The 21884-nt window shown below is 31.9% G+C and overlaps 3 protein-coding genes across 3 annotated transcripts in view; 1 reads left to right on the top strand and 2 right to left on the bottom strand.

The window, feature by feature from the left end:
- The window catches only part of LOC110995457 (kinesin-like protein unc-104), a 74014-nt gene extending 56244 nt beyond the window's left edge, over nt 1-17770 (bottom strand). The window contains exon 1 of the mRNA XM_045632810.1: nt 16430-17770. The gene's annotated coding sequence lies outside the window, so the exon portion shown is untranslated. The remainder of the gene's footprint in view (nt 1-16429) is intronic.
- A 144-nt stretch (nt 17771-17914) lies between these two features.
- On the bottom strand, nt 17915-19795 carry LOC111001519 (superoxide dismutase [Mn], mitochondrial). Its single transcript, XM_022271445.2, has 5 exons — nt 19571-19795; nt 19258-19436; nt 18724-18862; nt 18319-18473; nt 17915-18209 (listed from the first exon to the last, which is right to left on the bottom strand). Exons 1-5 carry the CDS (start codon nt 19600-19602, stop codon nt 18064-18066), a joined length of 651 nt encoding a protein of 216 aa, XP_022127137.1. The 5' UTR covers nt 19603-19795; the 3' UTR covers nt 17915-18063.
- A 76-nt stretch (nt 19796-19871) lies between these two features.
- Nucleotides 19872-21292, top strand: LOC111001520 (guided entry of tail-anchored proteins factor 1). The gene is made up of 2 exons (XM_022271446.2): nt 19872-20104; nt 20176-21292. Exons 1-2 carry the CDS (start codon nt 20018-20020, stop codon nt 20596-20598), a joined length of 510 nt encoding a protein of 169 aa, XP_022127138.2. The 5' UTR covers nt 19872-20017; the 3' UTR covers nt 20599-21292.
- Nucleotides 21293-21884: the final 592 nt, after the last annotated feature.

Here is a 21884-nt window from a genome sequence, read left to right as displayed (position 1 = left end):
CAATGTTTGTTGTTTTAAACGAACGTCAAATTTTGTTAACGTTACAACCTACTATAACCATAATTGTCTATTCTCTATTACTATTATCTTTTGTCGATCCGAAGTGGTGGAGGCCTGATGACCTGTAACACAAGTGCTGTAACCTTTAGCAGGCATCAGTCTCACATAAACAATAACTATCCCTCAAGAGAAGAATGACAATTATTTACATTCATTAAAAAATAGTTGTAACTTATCATGTATGAAGTTTTGTAAGTTTTTGTGAGAAAATAAATAAAGATTATTACTATTATTAATGTTATAACCAAGTACGTTTATCGTAATCAAGGATATTACACAACATTTTTGTTACTCTCAGTATAATAGGTGTCTTTATATGCATTTAAAGTTTCTACAAATGTAAGTTTCCATAATCCAGTACAGTACTTCAATAGCCCATGATTACAAGATTGCGTGACACGACACTTTGCCGCCGTAGGCCTCATGCACCCCATTTCAACATAAATTACCAATGCAATTAAATTGATATACAGCTTAAATTTGAACAGATAATTTGTTGGGAAAGGTTAGTTACAATTACATATAAAATCCCTTAATCCACAGACTAGACTAGAATTAATTAATTCGTAATCTCTCAAGCGCCATCTTGTTCTAAGAAAACATGTATTCAATAAAATCTTGTCTGAAACTTTTTGGGCGGAAAATTTCATTAACTAGATAAGTAGCATTAATTATTATTATTATTTATTTATTCAAACATTATTGCGTATTGATGTGTTAGTCCAATTATATAAGTAGGTTAGATTAAAAGAATATTCAGTTTTAAAATTAAAAACGTAGTCTTAGCAATGACTCATAGTATTTTAACTAAACAGATAAGAAAATTTTACACATATAAAAGAAAGGAAAAATAAATATTAATACAACCCAAACCTTAAACTTGATGAACATATAAAAGAAGCACGGATAGCCAATAGGTACTGACAATTTCGATAAAGAGAAATATAGTTTGTGAAGGTACCTACTGAGAATGGCGAATCAACATTTTCTTAGCTCACAAATTAATAAATGCCCCATCGTTTCACCTTAATATAATTATTTTACTTAGCAGACCTTTTAAGTGGCTACATACCATACAACCAATACCAACATAATATGAAACATTTTGCAACACTACCCTATAGAGACTGTTAGCTTTACCCCAAGTACTAAATAAAAAAATAAATTCCTCAGCCATTCTAGAATAAAAAAGAAAAATACTGGAATTGGTCCAGAATTTGCGATTATTTTTATTTATGTAGAAAATAACAATTCTAATATACTGAAGTATAAATTTACTAAATACCGACACGAAACATAATATATTATTAATCACCGCTGGAATAAGGAGTGTATGTAGTCGTAGCCTTTAAAAAACGACTAAACGTAACATTTATAGACTTGCTTCAAATAATAATGATCATAGATTACTATCAAAGTTAATTCGCAAATCCCTTATTAACATTCCGTAACCGATTGTAATAAAGGTTCGATTCTAATTCCAAAGTCGTTGAGCTGACCTTTCTATAGCCCTCTAATATATTTGATTGTGAAAGGATGTGTCCAAATTTTATACGGAGTACTTTGCATTAGCTTATATTTTTTTTATGTTTGGATGGGAAGAAGCTTTTAGCAGTAAGACCGCCCATTTACACCCTTTTTCCTTATATTTTCTCTTTTTTGTTTTATTGTCATGTAAATAAAGTGTTTCTTATTTATTAAGCAAACAAAACAGATATATCTCTATAAAATAAATACATCCACAAAAACTATTGCACTGATAAAAAATGAGATAGAGAGCATAGCATAGTTGTCTCTGTAAACTTTAAAGTGATGAAATACAACACGTTAATATATTTTATAAATAAATAAATAATAAAAATAAATTTTATAAATAAATAAATAATAAATATATATTTTATAAATAAATAAATAATTAATCAGTGGCGCTACAACCTCTTTAGTTTTTGGCCTCACCTTTCTGAATCTGTTTCATGATCATTTTTAAATCTAATAGCCAAGTAGGTGATCAGTCTCCTGACACACGTCGTCGACTTTTTGGGTCTAAGACATGTGGGTTTCGTCACGATGTTTTCCTTCACCGTTCGAGCAAATGTTAAATGCGCACATAGAAAGAAAGTCCATTCGTGCACAGCCGGGGACAGAACCTACGACCTCAGGTATGAGAGTCGCACGCTGAAGCCACTAGTCTAGCACTGCTCAAATATATTTTATAGATAATAAAACAGCATAAGAGAGACTATAAACTCACTTTGAGGTTGAATATATCTATTTGCCCTACGTAAATACAGAATTTAAGGGTCTAGTGAACGTATGTCTAATAACTCGCTCGGGACGCGTTGCTTACAATTTATTAGCGATTTCTTTGAATTTGCGACTCCCTGAGATACTTCAAACGTCAAATAAATAACTTTTATACAGCATAATTGTTTGTTTAGGTATATAAAAGTGCTACCACTGCTTCGTATTCATTAGCTGTTTCAGTAAGCAAGTAGGTGGTCAGGCTGTCACTGACAAACGCCGTTTAGTTTTCGGTGTAAGGCATGCCGGTTTCTTCACGAAGTATTTCTTCACTGTACAAGCGATAATTAGAAAAGACAATTGCACAGCCAGGGTTTGCATCAACGACTTTGCATTGCCTATGCAATAAGTTACAATGTATTCTTTTGTATTGTGATTTGTAGAACAAAATATCTTTCCCAAATTCATTAAGTCGATAGACACATCGATAACAAGGAAAATTCCTAAAATATTTTATTCTATTTAGTTATATTAACAAAAGCTAAGGCTAACAAAACTAACGCCAAAAGAAAAAAATCATAACTTATAAAAACTAAAGATACATTAATTTCAAACTTCTTGAACCATGTCACCTATACGATAGTTGTGAAGGTACCTTTTAATACAAAAACGAAATTACATTTTTGAATATTCAGCTCCACTCAATTGGAAATACACCATAGACTAGAGCCACAAGTTATCCTCGAATAAACTAACTACACAAAAGAATTTGAGATCATCCGCTTAATAACAAAATGAAATCTAGTCTAGTATGAGAAGCTGCGGGCGAAAGTAATTTATAAGACGTTACAAACAACTGTATCGTAAACATGAGATATCTCGTTTATTCATATCAGCAATCGGCATCTAAATCAAAAATGCATTGCTCAGCGAGAGAGCGAGCATACTTTGAAATATTCCCCAAACAATCAGCTACAGAATACTTTATACACTGGCAATAAATTATAGATACAACTGCAAACAGTAAAATAAAAGGATATATTTTGAACTTTTGAATTTCGAATGGTTGAATTCAGTCTGTAGATAACAGTGTGTATTAAGAAACGTTAAAACGGTGCAAGCGATTGCTAGAACAATATGTAATTTGACAAACAAATATTTAAAGAAAACGCTTTTTTAACGGAGAGCAGATAAGTATTATTGATATATATTATATAAACTTTTTATACTTTACATAAATTTAAATTTTTCCCGACGTTTCGCGTGCTTTACAGCGTGCGTGGTCACGTTGACTCAAGACAAAAGGCGTTGAATGTCAAAAAGTTATATTATCTGTATTTAATTCCCCGGAGATGATATCGACTAAAAGATGAAGGGTTTTTGCATAAAAATGACTCACGGTGTCCTCTAAAGTATCCTATAGATTATAATAATACATAGCTTCAATCCGTTAAAACAGTGTTTTCTTTTAATGTGTAATAGTTATGTTAATAAAAGACAATACTATAAAAATATTTATTGACTTAGACCAGCCTAAAACCAATAACCAGGGAAATAGGTCAAGAAGCGTCTGAGACTCTTTACTATTTCAACAGTTTACAGAAAATATGTCATAAACATGGAAATGTTTAATATGTTATACATTTTCAAGATTAAATGTCGCCCTTCATTATAAGGCGCCAAGAAGTCGACCCCGGTGAATGTTAAACGTTTATTAAATTTATACGATTTTATAAACACGCAACTGTATTTTGTCTACTGTTTACATAAAACAAATTAACTTTTTTAAAAATCGAACATGAACTACCGCATTTACCACGGAGTGTCAAGTTCCGTAGCAATTCGGCTTAGGTTCAAGAAAAGAGCGTACCAATATTTAATAGGCCGGCAACGAACTCGCGGGCCTCCTAGCATTGAAACTATCTCGTGGGCGGCGGTGACACTAACATCAGATGAGCTTCCTTTTCTTTAAAAAAGTTTTTAACGAACAGGTTGAAAGTTGTTGCTACGACGTAGCTTTACGCTACGCGGATTTTGCATCAACCTTATAGATACGTACAATCGTATAGATTTATCTATTCATACAATATTCAAGCCTTTTTCTGTAGACAGAGCCTACTGATCTCCACTTGTACAGACCTGTCATACCTCTTGCATCGTCGATTGTAGGATTTTTTAAATTGTCTGTTCCCTCTTGGATTATCCTATCCAATCAAAATTCACCACCCACGCTTGTATCAAATTGTTTACTTGTTTACTGACATATTTGTGGAAGTTCAGGGAAGGTTAAAACTGTAATAAACGAAATAAGTAAAAAAAATTTAGAAAACGACAATTAAATTTTCTAATAAAACCTGCTCCTAGCTGGGAAATATAAAATTCTGTCATTTTAGAAATAAAATATTGTCACTTGGTTTTCATACATTTAGAAAGCCTTTACAAATTTCTATGTCATAGCTTTAGTATGAGATCTTAATCTCTTTTAACACAAATATATGTAGACGATACGAAGTTCATCAGGACATCTAGTAAATAATAAATCCTGTTTTATAATAAATCGTATTATTGTTCACGCTAGGGAACTATTTCAAATATTATAGAAATGCGACTAGTACTACAAATTAAAACACCTACCGTAAGACAAACAAAACCATGACGCAGCGTTTAATTTTTTCGAATTCACAAAAATCCTTTTTAAATAACCCAGATTCGAATGCGTGCACAATGAGCGTTTTCCATAGAATCGCGAGTGCATAGTGCTGTATTTCGTGAAACCTTATGTAGGCCATCAATCAATACCTGTTGAAGTATGTACTTTTGATAGTGAACTTTAGAAGCGCATTAAAAGCTCCTCTAATGACTACAGAAAAAACTTTGACAAAAAGTATCTTTGAACCGCAATTATGGAAATATATCGAAACTTATGATAGATTATTGTTTCTGGTTAGAGTTACCAACCCACGCATTGACGTGTATCGCCTCGTGAATTCATCCAAATCCGCCTACTGGTGTTACGTAATATTCGTCCTTTTGACCGGGCTGAAATATTTTTACACCAAAGTCTAGAAATTCGAATATTAATGGGATCTATATATTTTTAGCTTTTTCGATATCTCGTTACACAGTTCAAGGTTACGTTTTAACTTTTTTTTTATGTTACAGGAGGCAGACGAGCAGAAGGCTCACCTGATGTTAAGTGACACCGCCGCCCATGGACACTCGCACTGCCAGAAGGTCACTCAAGCTCGCTGCCGGCTTTTTAAGAATCGGTACGCTCTTTTCTTTCTAAAAAACTTATACATATTTCTTTCGCTCAAAGTTTTTATATAACAGGTGGCATGAGGCTTACGTGATGTTAGGTGATTTGCCCATGGACACACTCCATACCAGAGATCTCACTAATACGTTGCTGACTTTAAAAGTTAGTCTCTTTTCGGATTGGTTCAGAAATATTTCGGTGGACAGTTGGTTCCACATAGTGGTGGTACGCGACAAAAAATGCGTTAACAGTCAGTTGTGGAACGACCGAGGTGATTCGGGTGGAATTTCGTATTCTGCCTCGACGTGCGATGATTAAACTCTATTTTAATTATTATTTACTGTGAAAATGCTTTAATATATATAGAAACGTAACAGTCTCGATTTGGAATTTTCTTGAACGCTGTAACATTTCAATAATTTTAAAAAGTATTAAGTTTATGAATAAGACAATTAATTTGAAAATTCAATTAAAAACAAGAATGAATGATGAAATACTTATTTTTATTCCTGGTACTTTTGTACAAAATATTAATCGCTATCTAGAGTTTTATATAACGAATTTGGAATGGTATTTTCGATTCTATTGTTCGTGGTTGAACCAAGCCAAATTTTCTTATATGTCTTCAAATAACATTAGTGAAAATTTGATTAAGACCCGTTGAGACGGAGATGCATTATCGCTTATTATTTAACAAGAAAGTCGAAAGGTTATTTCTTTGTATCGGAGTTATCAGTAAACTCTGAACACCGTAAACAATATAGTTATTGCTAATAATATTTGATACATAAGCAATATTTTTATAGTCCCATATTCATAAAATAATTTGTAACTAAATTTATTTCTTAATGTACTTATGGGGTTATATTTAAGGAATACAATGAATTGTTTCTTGTAAACATATCAATCTGTAAAAAAAAACAAGATAAAATTCTTTAGAATAAATTTTTCTACGTTTCTAGAAACAACGAGTTTTACTATAAGGCATTACCTAGTTAAATTAAGTTTATTTAAATATCATAAAAAGCTAAAATTTAGAGTATAGCTAATTTCAGGGTGTCGGTTTTTTTGTGACGATGTGCGCGCGCATCGAAAAAATTTACTCTCATCAATTTCCCTAACGCGCTAAAAGAAGTATAACTTAAAAAATACTTTGTTAATTTATTAGATCAAAGTATTCGCCGCATATAGTGCGTTTATAAGTATGGCGTACAAACACGACAAATAAATAAATTCTTACACTGGGGCTTTATTATAGACATCCAGTGTCATTGGAGTAAGGCTATTTTATAATTATTTTCAAAATTGATCAGCGCAAAATCCTGAGAAAGACACACATGTAAGTTTTGACCATCGCCGTCCAGTTGCCTGCCTTACAGTTTTTGGATCATCGTTTCACGTGACAACAGCGAAGGAGTGAACTTGTCGTACCCTTTAGTATTTCCTAAGGAGTAGGTATAACATGGATTCCTTCAAGTGGCAGCTCTTTTTTTTTCACCTAATAGCCTACACCCCGGGCGAGGCTTTCCCCGGGCAATGGAATTTCGAGCCAGATTAAAACACGTGATTTTATAGTTTTAATTTCCAAAATTTGTAGTTTTAAATGTTTTGGGTAATGTCTTCTAATGTTTAATTATCTTATATTTATTACATGTTTACGCTTTTTACATAGTTGGCATCTCTTCGGCAGGTGTGACCCCTATTAAGCCACATGTAATGTCTTGGTTTCCTAAGAATCAAACCCATATACCAAGTTATAAGCCAAGGTGACAGGAATATAAATTCTAACGTTATTAATTCTAAATCATTAACTTTTTGAATCAAATACGTGTCTTGTTACACGAAGCAGAAACACTGGGTCATTGCTGCTTAATATTCCATGAGACGAAATAAAGGAACATCTTCTTTGTAAACAAAGCGATTCAAGCCAAACATTACACCTATAAAGAAAAGATCTCTGTTTATTCAATTCAATGCCCATTTTCGTAGTAAAAGCTAGTGTATTTGTCCTTTTTACCTTCCAAAACAAACCTGTCAAAATATTCTTTTAATAATCTAGTAGTCTGTCAATGCTTTAAATATTAGATATTGTTACTGCATATTAATCACTCGCGTATATCAATATAAGCGAAATAGTGTAATGTTCATTGCTATGTAACGAATGAATAACTGTTAAAGAGAGTGGAAGTGGAAGACAGCCCTGACTCGTACACTGGTGATTGTCCCTAAATATACAAACAATGTAAGAAACAAGTAACAAGTACTACGTACGTACTACGCAAGTATATACTGTGCCCAAGATGTTATCTACGGCACAGTTTAAAAAAAATCAAAATTCCGATATTCATAAATAAACAATATTTTCAAAGATCGAATATTTTATTAAAAAAAATACTGGCTGGTAATTTTCCAGATTGAGTGAAGCGATAAAGTAATTGTCTGCAGAGGAAATTACTTACCCAGCTCCAGACTCCCTTCAATATCCGGAGCTTTTAAACAAATCAGTCTGGCTAAATATTTAGGAAAATGTTACCTTGGTATAATTAATCATTTATATTGTAATTGTTTCAAGTAACCACTCACTTAAGGACTGTATTCTCTTTGATTAGTGCGAGTTCAAGTGATTAGTAATTGACATTGACATTCGACAAAAACGCTGCTCATGTTCGTGACGCTAATATTAATACTATTGCGTTTCATTTGTAATTTTTTTCTTTTTTTAAATTTAATTATTTTAAAAATTTAACCAAACAATGACTATACATCAACTTCTATCTACAGAAGAGACCATCTTGCTCAGAGTACGTATAAATATCAACGCTTAAGAATGTCGCAGTAACATAATATCCAATTAAGTAATAAACCTGAGGTTCGGCAAGATTTAGTGCCTATCAAAATACAAATAACACCGGTGTCTCAACGTGTACAGTGTGTGTAGAGGGAAGGTAAAACTTGCTGAGTTTCTTGCCCGTTCTTCTCAGAACAAGGCCTGGTAGTCTTGCTTGCATGCCTTAAGACGCATCTAAACTGAATAAACGAATTTAGATCTTTGATAATGGGCGACAATACTCTTGCTCTCCTAGCGGTAATCTTTAGGTACTGCCGCATGCTCGTTCGCTTTACGGACGCGTGTTTGAATATCAGTTATACTACAATTTCCTTGTGTATACTTAAGTACTTTCTCATAAGTAAAACATCGCATACAATCTGGATGCAAAAATCGACCAAGTTACGCACCTACTCTTCTAAAACAATATCAACGCAGCAGATGTTACGGGATATCATACTTTAAATATTTCATTACAGTATTGTAACGCAAAAAAATTAATAACGTTGAAAGGTCTTAAAATTAAAATGTTACATGCACACGACATCCCATGAGGTTTTAATCATATCTATACTGATATTATAAAGAGAAAAGATTTGTATGTAAGTATAATTGTAACGAAATGGCTCAAAAACTGGACCGATTTTAAAAATTCTTTCTGTCTTTCGAATGCTACATTATCACTGATTAATATAGGCCAGATAGGATCCCTGCTAAAACAACCATTATGTTTTTCTTGGTGTAAAAAAATGCCTATAAAATATCTATCATTCCATGCGCTGGGAAAACTATTGATGATGGAACACAAAAAATGTTCCACGATATAAAAGAACATATTAATATCTACACAATTTTTAAATGTCCACTCACGCGAAACAGGGACGCATCGCTAGTATTAAATAATGAAATATGTTATATATTATTTAAGACATCAATCCTTACTCTTTAGGTCGAAGAAAACCCAGATCATCTTAACTTAGAGCTAAAACTTTTTCGAGTAAGTATCTTTTTTCAGAACATTTGGTTAACTGCGCGAATACTATTTAAACGTTCTTCCTTTCATTTCAAATACGCGGCATTTTTAACTCAAAGAGAATGCTTATAACTTTTAAAATTTATTTAAGAGAATATACAATCTAAATTATATTATATTACAATTAAAAGTCTTATCCATAACGCGAAAAATGCATATAAAAATAATTCTTCAACTTGTTTTGTTTATTACTTAATATAAAACTATCTAATAACTGATATAGACGGGTAGTCCATATATTCGCCGTGGGAGCAAATAAAGTCATCTCGAAAAAAGTGCTTGACTGGAAGACACCTACTTTTTTTTTGTTTTTTTATATTACAGGAGGCAGACGAGCAGGAGGCTCACCTGATGTTAAGTGACACCGCCGCCCATGGACACTCGCACTGCCTGAAGGCTCGCAAGTGCACTGCCGGCCTTTATTATTATTTTTTACCTAAATTTTACTAATTTTTTTTGTCTTTTTTAAAGCTGGCGCAATCGACATAGTATTTTCGAAAAACATCCCTCTAAATCAACCCTCATAAAATTTCTAGCCCTCACTAGAAATTACAATAACACAAATAATTGAGTGTATACAGTAGAATTATATTTCATTAAAAACAACATGGACCACTAAAGGTAGCATAGTTTTTTGTTAATACTTATATATAAAGATTTAGAACCTATTTATGTTCTAATTAAATTAATGTGTGTGTGTAAAGTGTAAAATTTGTGATGTCATATTTTCTTGTGTATTACAAACACGTTGTTTTAGAACTCAGAATTGAATTATCGCTGTTGGTGAGAGAATTAAGATATACATACATTAAATATAGGCTGAAGTTCCTAGACATATATCATATCGACTTATTATGTTTTAAAAACCCAACAATATTAGGAACAAATCGATGTTATTTAAATAATCCCATTACGTACTCTAACATTTTACTGAATTCCTGTTTTGATACTTATAACAGAACTCAAATTAAATATAACCTTATTGCAAATAATTAAGGTAGGATTTTGTGTAGCACAGCCGCTTCAGTAAAAGTCGTTTTGTGGGTTTAGAAGGGTCTCTTATTAGTCTTGTCCTTCTTTATTAGAATGTAGGGAATGAAATTTTGGGATGCAATGCGCTATTTTGGCGTTCGAGCAAAACTTTACGAAATTATATCGGTTAGCACATTTATTAAGATTAGGATAAAAAAATAAATACAAAAGGTAAAGTTGAAATAAAATAAAGGATGATTAGGTAATTAAATGTAGTTCATTTTTTTAATTACATCGTGTAAATAACGACACTCTCGAATACGGCTTTCTTCTAAACGCGAACGTCCATTTGTGAAAATTCTTGTCAATAAATCTGGGGTCATAGCTGCCATTTCCCCACGAATAATTTCTTATAGCTGACTGATGTTTCTCGGATGGTTCATGTAGACGTTATGTTTGAGGTATCCACACAAAAAAAGTCAGTCAGTCAAATTCATTTTATTTATTACGTATTCCCACTTCGTTACCATAGTTTACATAATAATATATATAAAAAGAAACAGGAAATAAACAGGTTACATAAGTTATTAGGCAACGGGCGGCCTTATCGCGATAAGCGATTTCTTCCAACCCTAATATGGAACAATAAAAAAAGAAACACCTACATAGGGTAAATTACAAGTGTATAATTAACAACAAAAAGAAACTCAAAAAATAGGTTACTATAACTAATATTAAGTAAAAAAATCTAAGGACAAAATATAAATAATAATATGTATAAACAGAGATGTAAAAGGTCTGCCAAAGGTTTATTAAGTCACACATAATATATAAGTAGTAGCTGAATACGAGGCAGAAGAAAAATTATCAAAAAGATTTTTAAATAAATTTAAAGACTGAGCTCGTCTGATATTAATTGGAAAATATACGTTATGTATTTGGTTAATATATAAAGGCTTTTCAATATGTTTTATTATATAAAAGTATACTGATATCGAGATTGGTTAATATTTAGCAGGTAATACAACAGTCTTACTTTGGCTATAAAGACTGGGCCGATATCTTTTAACTTCACCTCAGACATGCTCCAGATCTAGGTCACAACTCAACATCACGGTAAATATACCCCGATATCATAGTGATTTCAGTACAAAAACCTTTTGTTTAAAACAAAACAATGCTAACTGAAAGTCTTAAATTTTGGTCAGATTTTTTACGGTTAAACATTTATATATTACTAACAACCAGACCCGGCTTTGCACGGTGAATCGGTGAACCATATAAACTCCCGCATGAATCATACTAGATATTGGTAAAACCGCAATAAATTCCAGACAGACAGACAGACGCGGTGCAGAACTAGTTTTAATATATTGTTATAATTTGTTTTGTTATCTTGGAAGTGTTGTGAATATCGTATGTGATGGTGAATGTGGTAAATCACAGAACAGATTTTTAGGCAGGTATTTTAACAGGTTTATGACATTTTCCTTTGAATTATTGTTATGTAAAGGGAGGGTAAAACATGCTGAGTTTCTTGCCCGTTCTTCTCAGAACAAGGCCTCCTGGTAGTTTTGCGAACGGATGGCGTAGTTTTGCTCTTTCGCGAATTTTGTAAACGTTTTTGACATTCATAAGTAATAATAAATGAATTTTGATTTCATTTGATTAAACCAGAGTATTAAGTATCCAGTGAATTAAACCTTTACATTTCTCGTAATGTCTTCAGTCTAAACCATAATTTACAGCATCTAAAACATTTGTATTGTGTAGGATCAACTGCAAAATTGAGCTAGGCCATAACAGTTTTACTGCAACACTTAAGCCAGCGTTAATAATTGAGTAATTAATTACAACGCCAGCGTTATTAAGCTGTCAAATACTCTTGTTTCGTGATATTAAACGGTATTTTAATATTAAACTTTTGGAGCATTTAAGTGATCTTCAGACGATACACAAAGGCAAGGTATAAATATTCCTTAGTTGGAGAATAACTAAACTTGAGGTGGTATATTGTGTGCAATTGTTTACTAAATTAATAAAAATTAGCGTACTGTATAAATTCTGAAGCATTGTTGGCCTAGCATGCAACTATCATCCCTGAGATCGTAGGTTCGATACCCGCCAGTACACCAATGGGCTTTCTAGGTGCATTTAAAATTCACTCGAACGGTGAAAGAGAACAACATCGTTAGAACCGAAAAGTTAAGTGCGTGCGCCAAGCACAGAAGGCTGATCACCTACTTGTCTATTAGATCAGTCATCAGACGGACAGAAATCTGAGGCCCAGACCTAAAATGTAGCTAATCTACTTTATGGTATCGGGATATAGGATCAATTTTGACAGACACATTTTTTTGACAGTTTCGAAACCCAAGAACCTTTTTTTTTATAAATATTTTTTATTTTATTTATACATAAATTTTCCAATGTTTTTAATAGTTATTTTGCTATTTGGAGACTAATACAACAAATCAAAATGAGTTCGAATAAACCCAATTTTTTTTATATTAAGAAGATATGACACCATTATCTTAAAACAAGATGTCATCAGCACAAGTGGTTTGGCTCAAAGTTGTATAAACCCATATATCATACTGAATGAAACGGTAATCTAAGATTAGATCAAGTTTATAGGCCACTGATTCTTTAAAGTGGATAATCGAAGTAATACTCGTATTTTAAAGCTGCCATCATCTAACAGACAAGCTCGCAAGTTTAAAGTATTAAATTTTCCATTGTCCAGTCTGTCGATTTCACTTGCAGGAACACAAAGGAAATAATTTCAAAAGCAGGCTGCCAGAATAGAACATTATTTTGACTTAACAAAAAGCATGACAGGTGTTTTGGGGCTTCCTAGAAATCCATTTCAATTATGCTAGGAAATTCCAGGTACTATCGATTTTCACTGCAAAATGTGTATGCGACTTTAGGTACAGATTCTATATATATTTATTGGGTTGATACCTAATATTAACATTAATAAAAATAGAAAAGATTTTAAAGTCTTTTGATTATTTGCTTAAAGTTTAAGCGACTTGCTTTAGGCGTATAAAAAAATTAAATATGACATCAGTGAATTTCAGATCACAGCTACAAGTAATTGGCTATGACAAACTGAATTTCTGTAAAGAAAATAACTAAGTAAGTATTCATAATACACGGTGTCTCAAAAGTAAGTTCATATTAAGTTGATCGATAAAAAAAGTAAGACGTGTATTAAAAACGTTTTTATTCATTATAAAAGTACACATTTTGAGAATTTTTTTCTTAAAAATAAACCGTCCAAATGTTGACTACATCGCGTTCGCGGCACTTACTTAATCGTAAAATAAAATTGCTTATGACGGCTTGGCAGGTGGACCCAGTGACGGCTGACATTTCGTGAATCCATACAGGTTAAATCAGGACTACGTGGAGGCCAATTTATGTCACCTCTCCTGAAGATCAATTTTCCTGAGAAAATTTCACGAACTCGTGACAGAGACGTATTGAACATGTGTGACATTGCTTCGTCCTGCAGGAACCATGTTCTTTGGATATAGCCAGGAAAGCTTTGAAGTTCAGGCACCAAGAAGTCGTCTAACATTTTCACATAACGCTAAATAAATAAATGTAAATTTTCTTTTGAGACACATGTTATTAAAATCTACAAATCTATCCTCTCAAGTTAGGGACGATACAAAATGATCAATAATAAATTCGGGAGAAGGTCATCAGACAGCAGGTACAAAGGGCATCAAAGTCAAAGGGCAACGCACTGCGAAATGGCTCTCGACGGGAGATTATTGTCACGAGGTCGTAAGTCTGATTGATTGCTAATAAACAATTTCGGTTAAATTATTAGCACTGAATACATGGAGATTTGTTTATAAAGAAAATTTCGTAAATACCGAAAATAACATACAGTAACTGAAATAAAATTAAAATTATTATACTAATTATGTAATCTATTGTAAGCTACACACAAACAAAAAACTTTAAAACAGTATTCTAATATACATATTAATATGTATACGCACCCCGAAACATCACATAAAAACCAACAAAATGAAATAAAGTCTCAATTTTGGATTCCAAGACATGCTGAATTCAAGATAACCGTACTAATTCCTTAAATATATTAAACAAACTGTAGTTTCATCATCAACAGTAGAAAGCCACATTCCATTCCTTATGTTGCTATTATCCGGAATAGGAAAAAATAAACAACAATTTTGTTTCAAATATTTTAAGTTAAAGAATACGTAACATGTCGGTGACAGTACCAAACAATAACTATATTTCTATACATAGCCGAACCGCATAACTTTTAATTTATATTCAAAATTGGTATTAATAAAAATACCATTAAAAGTAGTAACAAATATTTATATGTTTAAAAAAACATAAATTTTGATACCGTCTATACAAGAATAAAATCATATTATTAATCAATGCTGTACTAATTGATAATAATAACACAGCTAAAGAGTTTGTTTATATAATACGCTAACTTTCTAAACTAAGCCGGATGAAAAAGCCAATAAAAAAAAATCCCAATTTTTCATGTAAAACGTCGCTAAACAACGAAACCCCTTACGCGATCCAACGTATATTAAGTACTATTTTAATTCAAGTCTTTTAAAATTATTCATTTTCTTTATATCCGTCTTCGTGTAGAGTGAAAAACAAAAGAAACCTCTAACTGAATTAAGAATTAAGGATAAGGCTGTAGTAGGATAAGACAAAGCCGTTGCATTAAAATGGTGAATAGTGCATTCACCGACTGAAGTATCGCGTGCGGCGCCACTCTTGATATCCATCGTAACACTATAGACACCCATAGCTTTTGTTCAAATTATTAACAACCACTTATTTACTTTCCTATTACATTTATTTATTTTCCTATGAAGTCTATAATGGGCTTAGGCCAATAAATATATATTTTTCTCTAGTTTTACTTTTAGAGAAATTTACTTATTATCTTGATTCTCAAACATTGTACAATTTTAAATATGTATAATATTTAGTAAATTTTACTCCTGGTTTTGACTATTTATTCACTTATAACATTTATTTATATGATTTTCAGTTCAGTTACTTAAATCAATTAATGAAAAGGCTATATTCTGTTTACAATGATTGTATCTTTATTAAATGTTTAAGTAGCTGATGACTTTTACATTTTATGCAAAACATACCTTGTATAAAAGACTGCCCTTTTACTATTGTGGTAAGTCATAAAACTAACATGTAATGTCAAATATAGAACATGCCCCTTTCTTTCAGACCTGACCTATCCCGTTAATTGCCTAAAATTTGTGAAACAGCTGTTAAGGACCCTTGCCAAGTAACATGCTTCACCCAAATGTATATTTGCATGCTGTCAAAACAGTGCATGTTAAACAAATAGGATGTATTTATTTAAGTGCACTTTAGGAGTTTCCTTTAAAGAAATCACAGTCTATAAAAAAACATCTGATCTTGATTTTGTTATGTTAATTAAATGTTCATAAAACTGATCATGTCACTCGATTTTATTATTTAAAATTTGAGATTAAAATTTTGTTGACAAATTTAATCTATAAATATAATTAACATCTATTTTTATGTATACATCTAGGTAGGCACTAACATATACTTCTCTTACAACTTTTTATATATTAAGTATTCTGTTATTACTTAAGTACATATGTTATATTAATTTAAAATATTTTGATTTGTTCTAAATAAAATTTCCAAGTAAATAAAATAAATCTCAAGATATAAAAACCAAATATAGAACTGTAATATAATGTATGTTACAGTAATATAATTTCCTAATAAGCGACCTTCATACACGAAAGGTAATATTGCTAAACAAAGACGTTTTTAGTTAGTTTTGTATATGAAGCATTTTCGCTATACTTTAATTATTAAATTAACGAGTAGCTCAAGAAATCCTTCGTTAATATCGGAAACGACACTGAACAGAGAATGAAAAATCAATAACATGGGCCTTCGTTGTTTTATTTTGTAAAGATTAATGGTTTAATAAAAACGAAAGTCAACTTACGGAATCTCAATCGATGGCAAAAGACCTTTGAGACGAAGCTTCTGTTAACAATATTGGAGTTCACACAATAATAAATTTAATATTTATTTATTTCACACTCGATTCTTACGCAGCGATTAATGGAAACTGACATAAATTACTCAATTTTGTTTTGACATTTCTAAATTCTAGATATAAATGACTGACGTTAACATTCAACTACGTTTTGCTACAGGATATTTATTTTTATCACAGATTTAGAAATCTTTAATATAATAAGTTTCCACAAAATACATATAATGGAGTATATTATCAATAGGTAGTTCTTGCAATATCTAGAGGAGCCCCACCTAATTAGTGATTGTCGGTATGGCTATCGCCAAAGTCACTCGGCTGATGATCTTCCTGCTTATTTGACTCATTGGTGGGCCGAAACTGTATTTTTTTTTGTAGGACATAGCATCGCAGTCCTAGTTGACTGAGCATGCACTCCAATCCATCAATGCAGGCGTTTCGCAAGGTTGTGATTTCTCGCCCATTTTTTTAGAACAGGGACAGGAGGTTCCTTCTCGTTAAGTGATATCTCATGGACACTCTCAATGCCAGAGGACTCGCGAGTGCGTTGCTAGCATTTTAAGAATGGGTCGATAGTATCAACCACACATCATCACCATATTCCGACCATCCAAACATGTCTCGATCTTAAGTTGATGAGAACCGTAGCAAACTTGTTTCCAAAATTGAAAGGATCCTTGAGTAAAATAAATGTGGGGTAGTAGCAACCATGTAAAGTTTAACCCTACAAAGACTCAGGTTAGTTGGTTTTTCTGCCAAGTATGATTCTTGTCAAGTATCCTCAATTTCAAGGCGCTCTCCTTAGTACTTCACGCCACACAATATGTCAACTCTAAGCAGCCTCAGTATGCTTAGAGTTGACATATTGAACGAAGTCCAATTCTGTAATTAACTGGAAGAAAAAACAAAATTGCCTTTCAAAAAGCTGGGTGTTTTGGGTAGGTGTAAGCAATATTTCAGAGGTACAACGTATGCAGCTCTACAACTTACAAGGTCTTATTACAAGCTCATATGACATACTGCTCACATATCTGAGCTGAATTGTCAATATCTAACGTATCACTTCTAAACTCGATTTAAAAACGTGTATTACTCGGAGACTGCTACGGTAAGGCTAGCATTTTTATCAACATAAGCTATTATATATTTCTTTTTTTTAATAATGCTACCGGACTAACATGCCTATATAGTCTGTCTCATTCTAAAGCGCTGCTTTTTCGCTACGTCAACGATCACGCCAGACCGATGTGTTCTGTCCCACTCTAAATATTGCTATATTACATCCTCTTCTGTTAGTTTTTACGGAATTCGGTAGCCGCGCTTATAGCTCGCGATAAAATCTATGAAATAGCTTAAAAATACAGGAAACCTGAAAAGATACTCAACTATAATCCAATTAATTATGAGAGGCAAAAAAATTTACAACTGTTTTTTTCCAATTATATTTAAGAATTAACAAAAATGTAAAGGTTTTAACTTATAAAGGCATCACAATAGCAGACTATATAATGCAACTTGAATCACTAAGTGACCAAAATGTATGCCTTTGCATCTAAAGGCTTTCTAAATGCTGAGATTATTCACTTCAGAGCTTTTTCATATCTCGATGAGATGTCATGCCAGTTAGCAACATCAAATATTGCTTTTACATAATCAGCACGGACATTTTTGTATTGCAAGTAGTAAGCATGCTCCCACACATCTATTCCAAAAAGAGGCACCAATCCTGTTACAATACAAACATCATATTAATACAAATTTAAAAGATGATATAGGCCATGCAATGCCAAAAAAAAACAGGTGAAAACAAAGAACTCATGAAAGATGAAAAATACCAGTGGTTGCTTCCAATGGATCTTGGTTTTGACATGTCTGAATTACTAATTTCTTCATCATTTTATTGTAACCTAACCAACCCCAGCCTGAACCCTGGACTCCAACTGATGATGCAGCTAATTGGTTCTTCATGTTCTCCATAGAACCAAAGTCTCTGTAATAAGGCAAATAATTAACAAGATGAATCATTGTCTAAAAAGATAATCCATTAATTAAATGTATTAAGCTCTAGTCTTTACATTACAAAGTATTAGATATTTATAGAATTGAGTAATTTTTTTTAGTAACCATGATTGCTAAATGAAAAACTAAGATATGAAGCATTCAAACAATCAAAAATCAAAGATTTAAGCAAAAAAAATATTTTTTCAAGCCTTTGCATTCAAATTATATGATGTGTTTACTTCTCAATAGCCTGAACTAAGGCATCAGATGGTTTTCCACCTTTGGGAGAAAGGTTCTGCCAGAAAATAGTGTGGTTTATGTGACCACCTCCATTGAATTTAAGTGCTGGGGCTAAGGTGATGACTGTTTGAATGTCACCTGGAGATACAATATTACACAAAAATTTATGTACTATTACATTATATCAGTCTACAGATACAGGTAAAAATAAAAAATATAAATAGATTTATTAAGTATGCTATAAATATATTTGTAATATCCTATTTTGTACTTTACTTGAAACTAAGGTTATCTACTTTGAATATTTTAAAATTACTTTTCAATAGCTTTGCAAAGAGAAGGAGATGGTTGGGTAGAACTGGGACTAAGGTTTTGCCATAAAATTGAATGGTTTACATGTCCACCGCCATTGAAGTTTATTGCACACATTATGGACAAGGTTGTGTTCATGTCTGCTGCTGTCAATGTTAATTTAAATGTAAGAAGCAAAGAAATAATTATAAAAGCTGCTTTTAAACATTAAAAAATCAAACCTTTTGCTTGAGCCTGCGCTAACTTTTCTTCAGCAGCATTTAAATTATTTACATAAGTGGCATGATGCTTGCTGTGATGCAAGCTCATGATCTCGCGACTGATGACAGGCTCAAGTGCGCTGTATTCGTAAGGTAGGTCAGGAAGAGTGTGCTTTTGCCGAACATTGTTTACGGCCTGACTGAAATATATTTTTGCATAAAATTTTTATTTTTACTGATAAAAATAATATTAAAAGAAAGTAATTGAGACAAATAATCGATTGTAGTAAACATAATTAGGGCTTCTTAAAATAATAACACTACTAATACTTACAGCCTAGTGCCGATTCTACGGATAGCGTACATATTGACAAAAGCGGTTCTTTGAAAAATATGGTACAAGATGCCAAATTCAATAACTAAACAATAATGAATAGGTACATATACAAGGAATCTTCAAAATAGTTCCTATTATGCAATAAAATGGCAAATAGGAATTTTTCGCTAGTCGCTACTTAAGTGCCAAGGTTAAACGTAAAGGCAAGACTGTAAAAGTGACTAGTGACTAGTGAGTAGTGACCTATGACACTATAAAATGATATTCTTGAATTGTGAATTGTCAGTGTCTTCTGTCAACCATTATTGTGTAAAAAAGGTTGCGTTAATTGCTAAATGCTAATTACTATTTACTAAATGAAATAATGCATTACAACAGGAATACAAAAATTTGATAAAATATTATATTAATTTAGTTAATGCTGATCAAAATATTTTTTATACAATGTTGGAAGTTTTAAATGGATTTCTTCTGGGTTATTTCTTAGTTTTATGTACTATTAGTGCATTAGTTCCTCTTCTAGTCAAACCGGTAAATCATAAACCTTTTACATTTTGGTTTAAGACTGCATTTTGCGTTATAACTACATGTTTTCATTTCAGATTGTCGCGTGTTTTTCAAGGCCCTCGCAACTAGAACGCAAACTATGGGATGAAATTGTAATGCTTAAATGTCAGCAAAAGCAAATTTCTATGAAAGATGAATTTGCTGCTTATTCCAAACTTCAAAGGCGAATAATCAAGCTGGAAGCAGAATTAAACGAAAATTCTCAGGATCGATTAAGCAAAACCTTGGCAATAAAGGGAACTATACATATGGTACTGCAAGTGGTCATTGGTTTAATAATAATCATTTCAGTCATCTTTTTCAGGAGAGAACCCATAGTAGCCCTCAAAGGTGACCTTTTTCCACTTTCAACACTTCTAAAATACCCAAGTGATACACCAAATGCTATTTCAACACATATGTGGGTTATAATATCAAATGTTTCAATTAGAGCTCTGTTGAAGCCTATGATTTCTTAAATTTTAATTGCATATAATAATTATATTGTAAATTATTTAATTACAGTTTTAACTATGTATCCATTACCAAAATGTCTATGATAACAATTTATTGTTTAAATAAAATGTAGGGTTTTTTGATGAGAAACAACTCATTCCATTTTAAGTAATAATTTGAGAAAAGAACAAAAATCAGAGAAATGAATATATTACTATTGCAAATATAGATAAATTTTGTCCCCATAAACAGTTTTTCATTAATTATAACAAAACTGTTTTTTTATAAATGTATAACCCAATGGGTTTGGCTCCATATTTTTAGTAGGTTATGAGGATAATCGTGTCTCCCTATACATATGGTTTAAATAAAACAAAGTTATTATTAATGATTTATTTGTTAAACAAATTTAAGTGTATCTTATACTCAGTCTGACATACGTCCAATTATATCTCTAAAATATATTCTAACAACCGGATCTGCCCGCCTTAACATATAAAACTCAACATCTACAAAATTAATATATATTCTATGCATTCCATAGTTTGGAACATAACACTAAGATTAGAATGACAACAATAATCCTGGATTTTCAAAAAAATATGAAACGGCACTTAAAAATTGACTCAATCATTATTTGACTTCATCAAAACTTCAGATGTTTTATTTTTAGTTAATTTTCAGTACAGGCTTTCCATGTTTTTAGAAAATCCTTTTGCTGATAAGAAATTACCAATGAACCTATCAAATCTTCACAAGACTAACATAAGCGCTATATCACAGCTCACAACTAACTATTTAACCAAGGGATTTTATAATTCCTCTATATATAGGTTATTCAATATGTATTTTGTGCTGGAGTTATTTTATAAAAATATTGAATGTCTCCATTTTAATCCTTTCTCATAGCCAATCTTATACAAATGTAACAGTATATAATAAAAAAAATATTAAGAAAAATAAAATAATAAAAAATCCCTTAGTTTTCTTATTTTACTTGAGACAAAATGACTAAACAACTGGTTTTAATCAATCAATGGACAATAAGTTATCCCAGCAAACTTATAAAAAAGAATTCAAGACAATTTGCATATATTCTACTATTTATTATGAATAGGACAATATATGATTAAAACACTTATTTAAACTAGGGCTGCCATCCATCCGGGTTTCCCCGGATTTGTCCTAATTTGGAAGACGTCCGAGTGGGGTTTGAATTGTAGTCTGGGTTTTTGATCAGATCCCGTTATTAATTTATTTAAAAAAAATATTCTGGACGAAATTATCAATAAATACAATGGTCTCTACT

Source organism: Pieris rapae, chromosome 21 (genome assembly GCF_905147795.1).
Source record: "Pieris rapae chromosome 21, ilPieRapa1.1, whole genome shotgun sequence".
Lineage (NCBI taxonomy): Eukaryota > Metazoa > Arthropoda > Insecta > Lepidoptera > Pieridae > Pieris > Pieris rapae.
This window is presented reverse-complemented; position numbering and strand designations above follow the sequence as displayed.

Excerpts from the sequence above, each read along its gene's own strand:
- LOC111001519 (XM_022271445.2), bottom strand. The coding sequence starts at position 19,602 with ATGTACGCTATCCGTAGAATCGGCACTAGGCT. Across the intron at positions 19,437-19,570 it reads CGTAGAATCGGCACTAGGCT|TCAGGCCGTAAACAATGTTC; the intron begins GTAAGTATTAGT and ends AATATATTTCAG. Across the intron at positions 18,474-18,723 it reads TTAGTTCAGGCTATTGAGAA|AGACTTTGGTTCTATGGAGA; the intron begins GTAAACACATCA and ends GCCTTATTACAG.
- LOC111001520 (XM_022271446.2), top strand. The coding sequence starts at position 20,018 with ATGTTGGAAGTTTTAAATGGATTTCTTCTGGGTTATTTCTTAGTTTTA. Across the intron at positions 20,105-20,175 it reads TTCCTCTTCTAGTCAAACCG|ATTGTCGCGTGTTTTTCAAG; the intron begins GTAAATCATAAA and ends TTTTCATTTCAG.